The sequence below is a fragment of the Pelophylax lessonae genome (assembly GCF_965119305.1).
Source record: "Pelophylax lessonae genome assembly, chromosome: 4".
Classification (NCBI taxonomy): Eukaryota; Metazoa; Chordata; class Amphibia; order Anura; family Ranidae; genus Pelophylax; species Pelophylax lessonae.
Genome location: NC_138771.1, coordinates 625684404 through 625700418, shown reverse-complemented (window position 1 = coordinate 625700418; position 16015 = coordinate 625684404). Strand labels below are relative to the sequence as shown.

Below are 16015 nucleotides of genomic sequence, written 5' to 3'. Positions count from 1 at the left end.
TATGGGTGATTTAACTCCATATTTGGCCCCTAAACCTTTAAAATCACTTTTTTCCAGGATCCTACCACCAAAAGGCCCAAAAAATATCTGTATAACATACATTATAATTTTAGGTATTCAAAGCTTTAATTTTATTTGTTTTCATCTCCATATTTGCTAGTAACTGTATAGCATTTATGGGTGTCTAATAAACCAAACAAAATAACTAGCAATATATAAATACCCAAATGAAAAAAATGCATAACATCAAAGTTCAAATAGCTGTACATTTGTGGAAAGGCGCTTTAAAATTCTGACTTGTGATAAAAAACATAGACAATCAAGGTTTGTCCTGAGCGTGTTGGATCTTTAATTTAGCACATGTATGCACATTATGTGCTTTTTAAAAACTGGAATTGTTTTGTTCTTCAGATGTCAAAGAAAAATATATTTCATTTTTTTGTGGTTTTTAAAAAATTTCTATCAGCATATTTTCCTTCTGCAGGTAAAATAAGAAATATAGTTAATTCGATGTACCTTTTTAAAATAATATATTAAAATAGTTCTGTTCTGCAGGTGATAAAAATCAAATATTAATTTTATGTGGGTTTTTTAAATTTTACTATCAGAATCATTTGGTTTTGAAGATAATAAAAATACCTATTAAATGTACGTGCCTGTTTAAAATTTTCTGTTAAAGTAGTTTTGTCCTGTAGGTAATAAAACATATTAAAGTTATTAATCCACTCTGTTTCTTGTATTTATTTCAAATAATGCTTATTCCTATGATTGTACCCTATTTATATTTGTTTTTAAATTAATAAGTATTAAAGTGAGGTTTGACATTTTTTAGAAATTCTTATAGAGACTTTTGCATGCAGTATAACTAGACATTAGAGGGCAACATTTATTAATTAAAGTATAGTTACATTTATTAACTAAGCTTAAGTATATTGATGGTATATTATATTTACTATAGTTACTTATATTATAAATTATCATTTTTTTTAATCCATAGGGTAGTGTACATTTGCTTAGTTCAAAATTGGGTTGGTAATAAAAAGTCTCTGCATAACTACCAGGTCTATGCAAAACATAAAGGAATGTCTGGTTGTTCCCCAACAAATGAATATCAAGCGATTTACATATCAAACACAATATTTTGATCCCTAGAATACAGAGGAGAGGTGGGCGTACAAAAGGCTGTAAAGGATCAAAGTGCACTGTTTACACTCATACCTCATGGGCAGATCAAAGGCAGATGCCACTCTGTTCCTCAATACACATCTTGGACAATATAAGTTAGTTTGGGTAGCCTGGTATTTTTTTTCTACCAAGAAAAGTTGGGGGTGATCAGACATGGACCAAGAACTTGATCAGATAATCTACACTGTCCTATCTCTTGAAGAAGACTACCCAATAATGTCTCCTCCCCTGAGGAATCTGAATTATCCAACTTTTCCTATTGGAGAGCTGCCGAATCTTCTTTCCATCATAAATATTTCAGGGCCACATAAGGTCTCAAATGTTTTAGAGCAGACTCTGCTAGAACTCTATTCCTATCTGGATTACCAACAAGAAGAAGGTAAAGGCAGAAGCATCAACCCAAGTTTCAATGAACAAATATCTAAAATTACCCCAAACATGAACAGACAAGAAGATCAAAACCACAGAGTATTAAAAAGTAAGTATTAGCAATTTTCTTTCTGCCCCTTAATACTTGTATTTCCATCATTTTCTTATTTCTATGCTTAAATAGGGAATAAATAAGACACAATTACATATTATTTTACATTTCTGAAATTGTAGTTCTTGAAGTCCAGAAGCATAATTCATGTCAATTGCTTGCAATAATTCCAATAATATAGGCCATTAGTGTGTGAAACAGCATACCGATGCTCAGGTTTAGGGCCATTAATTATAGTTGCTCAGAATTCATGAAACATTTTGTGTGCAACATTTATTATCACCAAAACTGAAACAAGTGGCATTAGGCCTTAAAGTGTAAGCCCAGACAAAACTTTTTTTTCAAGTTTTGGATGTAGTCGGGAAATTTTAGAAGCCATGCCTGGCTTTTGCTGCTACCTGGGACTCAATTACAGAGATTTACTCTCACTTCCTGTTCTGTTAATAATGTTTTACTAGAGAGGAAGTATTTAAAATCATAAAGCAGGGACAGGAAGGAATAACAGGGGCCCTAGCTATCCAAAACTCTAAAAAAAACCAAAAAAACATTATCTTTTTTGTTTAAAATGAAGAAAGCATTTTTAGTCTGGGCATACACTTTAAAAAATTTTTTGGATTTATTTGCATTAGTGTTTAATATAGATATATATATATATATATATATATATATTTGTATTTTTTTCTCTTGTTTTATTTACTCATTTATTTATTTTTTAAATATATTTACATCAGATCTGCATACACAAGTACAACAGTTACAATACCCTCTTAAACTAACTGAAATACGGGTAGTTTATCTCTATATTTGGCCCCTCAACCTTTAAAATCACTTCATTTCCAGGATCCTACCACCAAAAGGCCCCAAAAATATCCATATAACATGTATTATAATTTTAGGCAATTTGAGTTTTAATGTTTATTTGTTGTCATCTCCATATCTGCTAGTAACTGTATAGCATTTATGGGTGTTTTCTAAAAAACCAAACAAAATAACTAGCAAAATATAAATACCAAAATAAAAAATTTGCATAACATCAAATTTCAAATAGCTGTACATATCCATACATTGAAAGAAAAAAAGGAAAAAGAACATTTGTGAAAAGGCGCCTTAAACTTTTGACTTGTGAAAAAAAAAACAAAGAAGATCTGAGCATATTTGATTTTTAATTTAGCAAATATATGCACAAAATTGGAATAGTTTTGTACTTCAGATGATATCAAAAAATAAATAATTTTTTTTGTAGTTTTTATAAAAATTTTCATCAGCATAGTTTCTTTCTGCAGGTGATATAAAAAATATAGTTAACTTCATGTACCTTTTTAAAATATTATATTAGAATAGTTATGTTCTGCAGGTGATAAAAATCAAATATTAATTTTATGTGGGTTTTTTTTTTAAATTTACTATCAGAATCATTTGGTTTTGAAGATAATAAAAATACATATTAAATGTACGTGCCTGTTTAAAATTTTCTGTTAAAATAGTTTTGTCCTGTAGGTAATAAAACATATTAAAGTTAATAATCCACTCTGTTTCTTGTATTTATTTCAAATAATGCATATTCCTATGATTGCACCATATTTATATTTGTTGTTAAATTAATAAGTATTAAAGTGAGGTTTGATATTTTTTTAGAAATTCTTGTAGAGACTTTTGCATGCAGTATAACTAGACATTAGAGGGCAATATTTATTAATTAAAGTATAGTTACATTTATTAACTAAGCTTAAGTATATTGATGGTATATTATATTTACCATAGTTACTTATATTATAAATTATTATATTTTTTATACATAGGGTAGTGTACATTTGCTTAGTTCAAAATTGGGTTGGTAATAAAAAGTCTCTGCATAACTAATGGGTCTATGCAAAACATAAAGGAATGTCTGGTTGTTCCCCAACAAATGAATATCAAGCTATTTACATATCAAACACAATATTTTGAGCCCTAGAATAAAGAAGAGAGGTGGGCGTAAAGGTCTGTAAAGGATCAAAGTACAATGTTTACACTCATACCTCATGGGCAGATCAAAGGCAGATGCCACTCTGTTCCCCAATACACATCTCGGACAATATAAGTTAGTTTGGGTAGCCTGGTATTTTATTTCCACCAAGAGAAGCTGGGGGTAACCAGACATGGACCAAGAACTTGATCAGATAATCTACACTGTCCTATCTCTTGAGGAAGACTACCCAATAATGTCTCCTCCCCTGAGGAATCTGAATTATCCAACTTTCCCTATTGGAGAGCTGCCAAACTTTCTTTCCATCATGAATATTTTAGAGTCACATAAGGTCTCGAATGTTTTAGAGCAGACTCTGCTAGAACTCTATTCCTATCTGGGTTATCAACAAGAAGAAGGTAATGGCAAAAGCATCAACCTAAGTTTCAATAAACAAATATCTAACATTACCCCAAGCACGAACAGACAAGAAGATCTTAGTAGCAATCAAAACCAAAAAGTATTAAAAAGTAAGTATTAGTAATTTTCATTCTGCCTATTAATCCTTGTATTTCCATCATATTCTTATTTATATGCTTAAATAGGGAATAAATATGACACAACTACATATTATTTTACATTTTTGAAATTGTAGTTCTTGAAGTCCAGAAGCATAATTCATGTCAATTGCTTGCAATAATTCCAATAATATAGGCCATTAGTGTGTGAAGCAGCATACAGATGCTCAGGTTTAGGGCCATTAATTATAGTTGCTCAGATTTCATGAAACATTTTGTATTCCACATTTAATTTCACCAAAAATGAAGCAAGTGGCATTAGGGCCTTAAAGTGTATGCCAAGACAAAACTTTTTTTCTAGTTTTTGGATAGAGTGGGGAACGATTAGAAGCCATGCCTGGCTTTTGCTGCTACCTGGGACTCAATTAGAGGGATTTACTCTCACTTCCTGTTCTGCTAATAATGTTTTACTAGAAAGGAAGTATTTGAAAACATAAAGCAGGGACAGGTAGAAATAACAGGGGTCCTAGCTATCCAAAACTCTAATAAAGAAAACCATTTTATTTTTTTGTCTAAAATAAAGAAAAAATGTTTGGGCTGGGCATACGCTTTAAGCTTTTTTTTATTTATTTATTTGCATACATTTTTTTTTTTCCAAACAAATTTTATTGAAGCAAATAAGATTTAACAACAAATGTAGATAATACATTGTGCAGAGCATTAAACACGTTTAAAACATTAAACACATTAAAGACATGAGGAGAAAATGCTCCTTTGGCTTTTTTATTTTCCAAACACATTTTATTGAAGCAAATAAGATTTAACAATAAATGTAGATAATACATTGATATTTGCATTAATTTTATAAACATTCTAATTTTATTTATGTACTGTATTTTCTGGCGTTTAAGACTACTTTTGAACCTCAAAAAGTATTATACTTCTTATACGCCGAGTATAATATCTCCAAGGTAATCTAAGTATAAGTATTACCGGTAGATGAAAATTAGGGGGGGTCGTCTTATACGCCCAGTCGTCTTATACGCCGGAAAATATGGTATTTGTTTATTTTTTAAGTGCAACACCCTATGAAAATAACTGAAATAAGGGTGTTTTACCTCTATATTTGGACCCTCAGTCCTTAAAATTCCTTTTTTCCCATGATTCTATCACCAAAAGGAACAAAAAAAGTCACTATTAAAATCTAAAAATATGGTGTATTGCTTACCCTTAAGATTTTTGTTTCTTTTACTAGTTTGCGGCATCTGCTAGGGTTAAAGGTATCTGTTTGCTAACTTTTCCTTTTCAGGTATTACTTTGTAGAAAATGTATTTTTTTTTTTGGATTGTTTTAGTTACACTTTATTTTCTCACTAGGAAAGATGTGTGAATTGGAGATGGATAATACCAAAAATTCTGCAGAAGCTATTCACAAGTCCAGAAAAAAGACAGTTTACAACAAAGAACAGACTGCCTACCTACAGAATCAGTTTGATCTCAATCCATACCCAGACTTTGTGACTCGATGCCGTATTGCAGATAGTACTGGAATCCCAGAACCAAGAATACAGGTAATATATTTTCTTAACATCTCAGGTTGTCTACACACACTGACCCTGATCTACAAAAGGAATTGAGCATTCATTTTCACTTTGCAAGGATAGTTTCATTTAGCTTAGTGAATGTCATGAACATTTAATTTGCAGACAATATCTAATCATTTGCAAAAAAAAATAAATATATATATATATATATATATAATTTTTTCATGCATGGTTGCACATAGTTGGGTGATTGACGTGAGCACAGCTTCCCGGCATTCACTAAGCTAAGCGAAACTTCCCTTGGAACACGCTGAAATTTTTCAAAGTAAAAATGCTTAGCTCCTTTAGTAAATTAAATTAGAGTCACCAATTTGAAATTTATATGTATTTAAATCTTACAATTCACACTATATATATATATAATGAACATATATAATGAACATACACTTTAAATAATATATATATATATATATATATATATATATATATATATATATATATATATATATATATAATTTAAAGTGTATGTTCATTAGTAACACCCATTTTTTTCCTTTTTCGTTTTGAATAGAGTGGGGGAGGAAAGGTTTTACTGCTATCTGGGATTCCATTAGAGAGAAAAAACTAAGCTGGTTTCTAGCCCTCCCCTACCCTGCTAAAAGTATTTTTTATTTCTGTCTTTGATGATGTTTGAGATTTTCCTTGACTTCCTGTATGGTGGAACTATTGTCACTGAGACAGAAATTAAAGGGGAGATTTCTCTAAGTGCCGGTTCACACTGAAGCGGCACGACTTCAGGAGCGACCTGTGAAGTCGCGTGCACCGCGACTTCGGCGCGACTTGCAAGGACTTCATAAAATGAATGTCTATGCAAGTCGCTCCAGGTCGCCCTGTAGTAGTACAGGACCCTTGTTCTAAGTCGGACTTGTGTCGCTCCTATTAGAACTGTTCCTGTACTACACAATGGACCGCGACGGTCCGCGACTTGTCAGGCTGACCCAGTCGCCTGACAAGTCGTACTAGTGTGAACCGGCACTAAAGCTGGCCATACACTAGTAGAATTTCAAGCGATGATAAAGATCGACGAAGCAGGATGGAAAATATTTCTCCAACTAATATATTTCTAACAATGTATATGGTTTTCGTTTGGTGAAGTCCATTCCTTCCAAAATTAAATGTTAAAAACTAGTTCAATTGTTAATTACTTTTGAACAATATTTATCAAATTGTCAAATGTACTGACAATTTTCAGACATATTTTCATACGAATTTTCGCATGAACGTGAAGTGTATGGACAGTTTTACAGGGGTATCCAAACTATGGCCCTCCAACTGTTCAGGGACTACAATTTCCATGAGGCATTGTAAATCTCTGACATTCACCGACATAACTAGGCATGATGGGAATTGTAGTTCCTGAACAGCTGGAGGGCCATAGTTTGGACATAGATGGCTTAATAGAACCCCAGATAACCCAAAAAAAAACAACAAAGGATGTAATCCTTCCCCGCTCTCTCCTGAAATTTAATAAAAAGTTTTGGTTGGACCTTCACTTTAACTTATCACTGCCATACTAAAAAAAAAATTCAACCTTAAAGCAGAAAAATTATTATATTACTTTGTTTCTGCTCCATTGTATATTACATTTTTTTAACTAACATCTGACAACCTCTGTTTTTTTTTTCAGGTTTGGTTTCAGAACCGAAGAGCGAGACATCTTTGCAAGACCAATAAATTTCCAGAGCAGAGATCTTCAGGGTCCGAAGGGAAATCCAACAGTTTGAAGTATAACCCAATCCTAGCGAGGAGCTGTGGAACAATGGGCAACCTGAAGGACATGCAGTGGTCCTTTAATTTTTCTTCAAAACAATATTGAAAATATTATATGTCAAATATGAATTCTATTGTTGTGATATGGCTAAAGAAATTGTACATGAGTCCACATCTGGAAGAATTCCAATGTCAAGCGTGTTAAGGATGAAAAAACTTGATGGACTTATACTCACTTTCTAACATTGCTTCAAAAAATCTATATTCAAACAGATTATTAGCATAAACATTTGTACATAGTTATGTAGTTTTATATTATATTGTATTAACTTGTTATCTGCACTTAATTCAAAATAAAAGACACCCTGTTTTCATTGCATTTGTTTTTTTTTTACTTTTTTTACCACTGCAATATTTAGCTGTTGTTATATTTATGCATGTAATACATAGAAGGTATCTGCATAGTTTCACCTCATTTCATTTGATGGTACAACATCAAAGTCCTGAGGTGCAGAAAGTGAGGTGGGAAATGGGATGGCATGCTAGGAATGGGTGACACCCAAACTCAAAAACATCAAAAACATTTCTGTGTATGTTGTTCAATACACAAAACTTGGCAGATGCCAGAATGCAAATGACCTTCTCTAAAAGAAGAAAGGACTTCTGGGTAAGTGCTATTTTGCATTACAAGCAATGGAATTCCCCACCCATTTCCCCACCCAGGGGAAGTTCAAAGCATTGTACAGCCTCTGCAGAACCAAGCCACCAGCAGTGGACAGTAGTGGCTGTATTATAATTGTGGTGTTTCTGATCAGTATGTGAAATACTACAGAAGTAACCCTGTCAATAATAATGTAAAACTATAATACTATAATGATTTGCCCAAAGTCTATAAAAACATGTTTATTTATTTTATTATTTATTTAGGTATACAAAGGGGTTTATTTAGTAAAGCTAGGGAGGGCAAATTTAGTCACAATTCTGCAGAGAAACCAATCAACTTCTAACCTTAGCTTGTTTAAATAAGCTGGAAGCTGATTGGTTTCTCTGCAGAATTGTGACTAATTTTGCCCTCTCTAGCTTTAGTACATTAACCCCAAAGCAACTATGGAAACCTACAGATTCAAAAGATTGTTCTTCTGTGATAATCTTATTACCTTTTTAAAAAATGCATGTGGAAATATTATTTTCAGTACCTATCTAACACACAATATATAGATATATATATATATACACACATATATATATATATATATATATATATATATATATATATATATATATATATATATATATATATATATATATATATATATATAATATTACCAAAAGTATTGGGACACCTGCCTTTACACGCACATGAACTTTAACTGCATCCCAGTCTTCGTCCTTAGGGTTCAATATTGAGTTGGCCCACCCTTTGCAGCTATAACAGCTTCAACTCTTCAGGGAAGGCTGTCCACAAGGTTTAGGAGTGTGTCTATGGGAATGTTTGACCATTCTTCCAGAAGGGAATTTGTCAGGTAAGAAACTGATGTTAGGGAGAAGGCCTGGCTCGCAGTCTCTGCTCTAATTCATCCCAAAGGTGTTCTGTCGGGTTGAGGTCAGGACTCTGTGCAGGCCAGTCAAGTTCTTCCACCCCCAAAGTCACTTATCCACGTCTTTATGGGCCTTGCTTTGTGCACTGGTGTGCAGTCACGTTGGAACAGGAAGGGGCCATCCCCAAACTGTTCCCACAAAGTTGGCAGCATAAAATTGTCCAAAATGTCTTGGTATGCTGATGCCTTAAGAGTTCCCCTCACTGAAACTTAGGGGCCAAGCCTAACCCCTGAAAAACAACTCAACACCATAATCCCCCCTCCACCAAATGATTTGGACCAGTGCACAAAGCAAGGTCCATAAAGACATGGATGAGAGCCTTCTAATCCAACATCAGTGCCTGACCTCACAAAAGCTCTTCTGGAAGAATGGTCAACACTCATAAACCTTGTGGACAGCCTTCCCAGAAGAGTTGAAGCTGTTATAGCTGCTACGGGTGAGCAAACTCTATATTGAATCCTACGGACTAAGACTGGGATGCCATTAAAGAGAAAATAAACTTCCCTCTAATGTTTGTACCTATAGGTAAGCCTATAATGAGGCTTACCTATAGATACTGTAAATATCTCCTAAACTTGCACCGTTTAGGAGATATTTACTGTATACTGCACCAATGACGTAATCGGCGCATGCGCTCTGAAGGAACGTCTGCCTGTGCCGTTCTAGATAGTTAAAGATATTTATATAATTTATTATTTCGTTTTATATATCATATGTAGTATATGTTTTGCTATGTTAACTTCAGAGTGTCACTTTAGTCTGATAGATTAGTAGATTTAGAGTGTAACTACAGGCAAAGGTAAAGAGTTCTATGGAGGAACAAATCTTAGTATACAATTCTGGCCATTTGTAGGGCAAACACCATGGGAATAAGTACCAGAAAACCCCCCTAAAAAATGATCTCTATAAAAAATTGTCAGCTCTGGCTGACCACTGCACTTTCCTTCATACATCTGAAAGTGAATCTGCACAGTTTTAATCCAAACGTTTGAGATTTGAGAACCCCAGGGCCTTGCCACAAACCCATGGTAGCAGTGAACTGGAAACTTTATCCATAGTAGTCATTAAAACAACAGGAAGGATCTACCGGTAAAAAAAAAGAGTTACACTTTATTAAAAAGACTATTTTGGACTATTTCACATACTACATTGGGAAACTTAGAACTACTGATATCCTGAAAATGTGCTAAAAGGGGGAAATAATATTTTAATAATTATATTATTTGGTTATTACTAGTAATAGTAGATGGGGGTGTTGCCTAAATTCTAAAAGGTGTGTCCTTCAGCATATGACAGATGTAGCCAAAATATGGGTGGTTAAAGTATATTTAAAAGCCATTCTTTTCAAGCTTAGAATTTAATAGGGAAGGCTCTGCAAAATTGTATTTTCATTTGCGTTCCTGCTTAGGAGAACCACCTCCATATTTTTATGAACATTGTTAGCAGATGACAGACAGAGTGAGGAAAAAGTCAAACTTTTTGGGTAGAGGAGTTCCAGTGACAATTGTCTTAGATGGGAATTCCCTTTCGCAAGATTTCCTTTTATTTTCTGTTGTGTCTCCAGAACAGGAAGTGAAGTGAAATTCCCATGGTGGGACAGCAAAAAAATAACCCGAAAGGGGTTTTAACCCTTTCCCTACTCTATTGAAAACTAAAAATAGAAGTTTTGGCTATGCACTCAGTTTAAAGGGCATCCAAAAACAGGAACAGACCTATCGTCCTCAACATCTTATAGGCAATATTTTCACACCCTTGTTGTTTTCATGATGTACCTACAGGTTTCTGGTAAAGTGGAACTGAACTCAAAAAGTAAAGATTTGTTATATTATGGGGAAAATTTAGAAATATTGATTGTGCCAAAGCATTGCTCTGAAAGATCTATGTTTGTTATTGAATTCTTCCTGAAAAACAGCAGTGTCATCCTGGCTTGTGAGGGTGCCCAGGCACTCGTATTTGAACATCGTCAGAAGCAGGGCCGGACTGGGAATACAATTCAGCCCTGGAAATAATTTCATACCAGCCCCATAGCATTATTATACCGGCCCAACAGCATAACGCCATTATTTTCTTGTTCATAAAAGGGAAAACCATGCATTTTAAAGCACATTTGAAGAGTGCATTATGTATAGATAAGACAGACATGAAAGCACATAGGACTTTATAAATATAAGAGCAAACTTCTTTCCAGGCTCCCTCTCAGAGACTGCAGACACGATAAAAGAGATGGTCAGAGGCTACAGACATGTTACAGGAGCTTGTCAGAGTTTGTGGACATGGTACAGGAGATGATCAGAGGTTGCAGACATGTAACAGGAGATGTCATGGGCTGCGGACATGTTACAGGAGATGCAGGGGCTGCGGACATGGTACAGGAGATGTAGGGGCTGCGGACATGTAACAGGAGATGCAGGGGCTGCGGACATGGTACAGGAGATGCAGGGGCTGCGGACATGGTACAGGAGATGCAGGGGCTGCGGACATGGTACAGGAGATGCAGGGGCTGCGGACATGGTACAGGAGATGCAGGGGCTGCGGACATGTAACAGGAGATGCAGGGGCTGCGGACATGTAACAGGAGATGCAGGGGCTGCGGACATGGTACAGGAGTGCAGGGGCTGCGGACATGGTACAGGAGATGCAGGGGCTGCGGACATGGTACAGGAGATGCAGGGGCTGCGGACATGGTACAGGAGATGCAGGGGCTGCGGACATGGTACAGGAGATGCAGGAGCTGCGGACATGGTACAGGAGATGCAGGGGCTGCGGACATGTTACAGGAGATGCAGGGGCTGCGGACATGGTACAGGAGATGCAGGAGCTGTGGACATGGTACAGGAGATGCAGGAGCTGCGGACATGGTACAGGAGATGCAGGGGCTGCGGACATGGTACAGGAGATGCAGGGGCTGCGGACATGGTACAGGAGATGCAGGGGCTGCGGACATGGTACAGGAGATTCAGGGGCTGCGGACATGGTACAGGAGATGCAGGGGCTGCGGACATGGTACAGGAGATGCAGGGGCTGCGGACATGTTACAGGAGATGCAGGAGCTGCGGACATGGTACAGGAGATGCAGGAGCTGCGGACATGTTACAGGAGATGCAGGAGCTGCGGACATGGTACAGGAGATGCAGGGGCTGCGGACATGGTACAGGAGATGCAGGAGCTGCGGACATGTTACAGGAGATGCAGGAGCTGCGGACATGGTACAGGAGATGCTGGGGCTGCGGACATGGTACAGGAGATGCAGGGGCTGCGGACATGTTACAGGAGATGCAGGGGCTGCGGACATGGTACAGGAGATGCAGGGGCTGCGGACATGGTACAGGAGGTGATCAGAGGTTGCGGACATGGTACAGGAGATGCAGGGGCTGCGGACATGGTACAGGAGATGCAGGGGCTGCGGACATGGTACAGGAGATGCAGGGGCTGCGGACATGGTACAGGAGATGCAGGGGCTGTGGACATGGTACAGGAGATGCAGGGGCTGTGGACATGGTACAGGAGATGCAGGGGCTGCGGACATGGTACAGGAGATGCAGGGGCTGCGGACATGGTGCAGGAGATGCAGGGGCTGCGGACATGGTGCAGGAGATGCAGGGGCTGCGGACATGGTACAGGAGATGCAGGGGCTGCGGACATGGTACAGGAGATGCAGGGGCTGCGGACATGGTACAGGAGGTGATCAGAGGTTGCGGACATGGTACAGGAGATGCAGGGGCTGCGGACATGGTACAGGAGATGCAGGGGCTGCGGACATGGTACAGGAGATGCAGGGGCTGCGGACATGGTACAGGAGATGCAGGGGCTGTGGACATGGTACAGGAGATGCAGGGGCTGTGGACATGGTACAGGAGATGCAGGGGCTGCGGACATGGTACAGGAGATGCAGGGGCTGCGGACATGGTGCAGGAGATGCAGGGGCTGCGGACATGGTGCAGGAGATGCAGGGGCTGCGGACATGGTACAGGAGATGCAGGGGCTGTGGACATGGTACAGGAGATGCAGGGGCTGCGGACATGGTACAGGAGATGCAGGGGCTGCGGACATGGTACAGGAGATGCAGGGGCTGCGGACATGGTACAGGAGGTGATCAGAGGTTGCGGACATGGTACAGGAGATGCAGGGGCTGCGGACATGGTACAGGAGGTGATCAGAGGTTGCGGACATGGTACAGGAGATGCAGGGGCTGCGGACATGGTACAGGAGGTGATCAGAGGTTGCGGACATGGTACAGGAGATGCAGGGGCTGCGGACATGGTACAGGAGGTGATCAGAGGTTGCGGACATGGTACAGGAGATGCAGGGGCTGCGGGCATGTTACAGGAGATGATCAGAGGTTGCGGACATGGTACAGGTGCCTGAAGAGGAGAGGGGGGCAACTAGAACATGTTACACCCCGAATATTGGGGGAGCTACACTCAGATTGAAATTCAGCTGTTCCCTGCTGAACTAAAGAAATCTCAATGTATGAGTAGCCAGCTTTACCTTATTCCTTGCTCTTGTAGGCTTCCTCCAGTGCTGTAACTTGTCCCCTTCAGCTTCTATGTAAAGTACTGGCTGTGGTCACACTTTAGCCTCCCAATCATCCTATACAGGGTTAATGTCCCTGTATTATATGTGATGATGTCAGGACTTTGTGTGGAGGAAGAGAGCACTGGAGCTGGCTGCAGCATGGAATAAGGTAAAAGAGGCTTTTCTCCCCCTCCCCCTACCTACACTGCATGGGTGGACTTTTTTTTTATACTTTCCTATAGTTGGCTCTGTTATGTAATTTCATTTAGTGCTGTTTATACTTCGATTTTTCTAATAGGTTAGGAATATGCTTAGACATCTGAGGTGATACATAGATGTATTCCATATACATACTATAACTTATTATATAAGATGTGTGTGTGGAATACATCTATAAATCACCTCAGATGTCACAGTATATTCCTAACCTATTCAAGAAAGTCTCTCTCTGTCTGTCTCTCTTAGTAAAGCTGCAATGTAAGGTGCAGGTCAGGTTTACACACAGCATAGTAGAGGGTGGAAGGCAGAGAAGGTCAGGACTCACGGGGAGAAGATGAAGGCTGCCATCCATCTGTCTTCTCAGATCTTCATACAGGGAGAGATGTGTGCTGGGCAGGAAGCAATGATCGGGACTGCATTCTGTGTAACTTCTTCTAGCTCCGCCCACCTGTACTGGAGCTCCGTGAAAGCCCCGACTCAGCCAGCTGACAAAAAGAGGCGTGGCTGCACTGCAAAAGCATATCACTCCGCCAGACACCAGTTCTAATGAAGTGGGCGGCACCCGGCCGGCGGCCACTGCTCTTGTGAGAAAAAAAAAAAAAAAAAAACATCCCTCAGCAGCTCAATAGCCGATAGCAGCCCCAGGGCAGCCGGCCTCCCGGGGAATTTCCCGCTATCCCGGCAAGCCAGTCCGGCCCTGGTCAGAAGCCGTACATCAGCAGTGTGACATCTAGGGCACTGCTGCCTCTGACTGCTCTCTGACTGCTAGTCTCAGGAGATTTGGAATAAAATTTGGTGATGTCATCACTGCGCTGCTCACTCCTCTTCTTTGTTGGAGGCTCTGGTATGAGGAAGTAAAGCCCAGTCTCTACCAAGATGGCGGCCTCCATACAAAAACACAGTGCAGAACAAGGCATGGTAAGTAAGTCATGGGGAAGAGTCATCTACAGGGAGACCCCAGGAAATACTGGTGACCAGTCTGATGCTTTCCGCCTGATTTTTTGGCACAGCGTTCACAGTTCTGTTCTTCTTTGATGTCAAGAAAGTGATGGGAAAAGGTTGCAGTTTTATATATATTGATAAAATGCAGTTGGATTCCTCCACTAGATCCCATGATACAACATCCCATCTGTTCAATATTAAACATACATTTGCCAAATGGGAAATTTTCAAGGTGTCAGAATGTCACATTCTTTGCAATAACAGTCATGTAATTAAAAAAAAAAAAAAAAAAAATATATATATATATATATATATATTATATTTTATATATACTATATAATATATTTTATCTACTATCGCTCTGAGAGATACTATCCCATGGAAGATTACATTTAATCAAGAGTTTCCTGTTCTATGTCAGATGGAATTATAAGGCTGAGTGCAGTATCCTATTAATAAAAATGTCATATGAGGTGATAAAGGCCTAATGGTTTATAAGCCCTCCTTTCATGTTCTGTCCAGACACAGAGAGGGCATACCTCTACCAGAATTCTACTGTATATATTGATGAGAACTGTTCTATATTGACACAGATTTTAACGAGATTCAAAGCTGAACTATAACAAGACATTTAGAGAACAGAGATGCCAATCAGTCACTGAGGGGGGCACACAGGACCTGCAAATATATCTTATACATATATACACTGATAAGCCATAATATTATGACCAACCACCTAATATTGGTAGGTCTCCCTTTTACTGCCAAAACAGACCCATCAAAGCATGGACTCCACTAGACCTCTGAAGGTATGCTGTGGTATCTGGCACCAAGCTGTCAGTAGCAGCTCCTTTAAGTCCTGTAAGTTGCGAGGTGGGGCCTCCATGGTTGGACTTGTTTTTCCAGCACATCCCACGAATGCTCAATTGGATTGAGATCTGGAAAATTTGAAGGCCAAGTTAATACCTTGAAGACACCTTCCTCTATTGCTCCCTGGTCCAGTTCTGATGCTCGTGTGCCCATTGTAGGTGCTTTTGGCTGTGGTCAAGGGTCAGCATGGGCATTCTGACCTTACCAGTCTGCGGCTATACAGCCCCATACACAACAAACTGCAATGCACTGTGTGATCTGGCACCTTTCTTTTGGAACCATCATTCTCTTTTTCAGCAGTTTGAGCTACTGTAGCTTTTCTATTGGATCATATTTGACATTAGCAACCCCGCTGATGAAGTCTGACGTCACCCACAGCCGCCCGGCATAATCTGCGCTCCTGACATTTACACATTCGGCACTGTGTC

At 38.7% G+C, this 16015-nt stretch overlaps 1 protein-coding gene across 1 annotated transcript; it reads left to right on the top strand.

The window, feature by feature from the left end:
• Window positions 1–3804: 3804 nt before the first annotated feature.
• LOC309552851 (homeobox protein siamois-like) lies at window positions 3805–7548 on the top strand (the record flags this gene model as incomplete). Its single annotated transcript, XM_082253762.1, has 3 exons — window positions 3805–4141; window positions 5506–5699; window positions 7360–7548. The coding sequence occupies 3 exons, from the start codon at window positions 3805–3807 to the stop codon at window positions 7546–7548; spliced, it is 720 nt and encodes a 239-aa protein (XP_082109888.1).
• Window positions 7549–16015: the final 8467 nt, after the last annotated feature.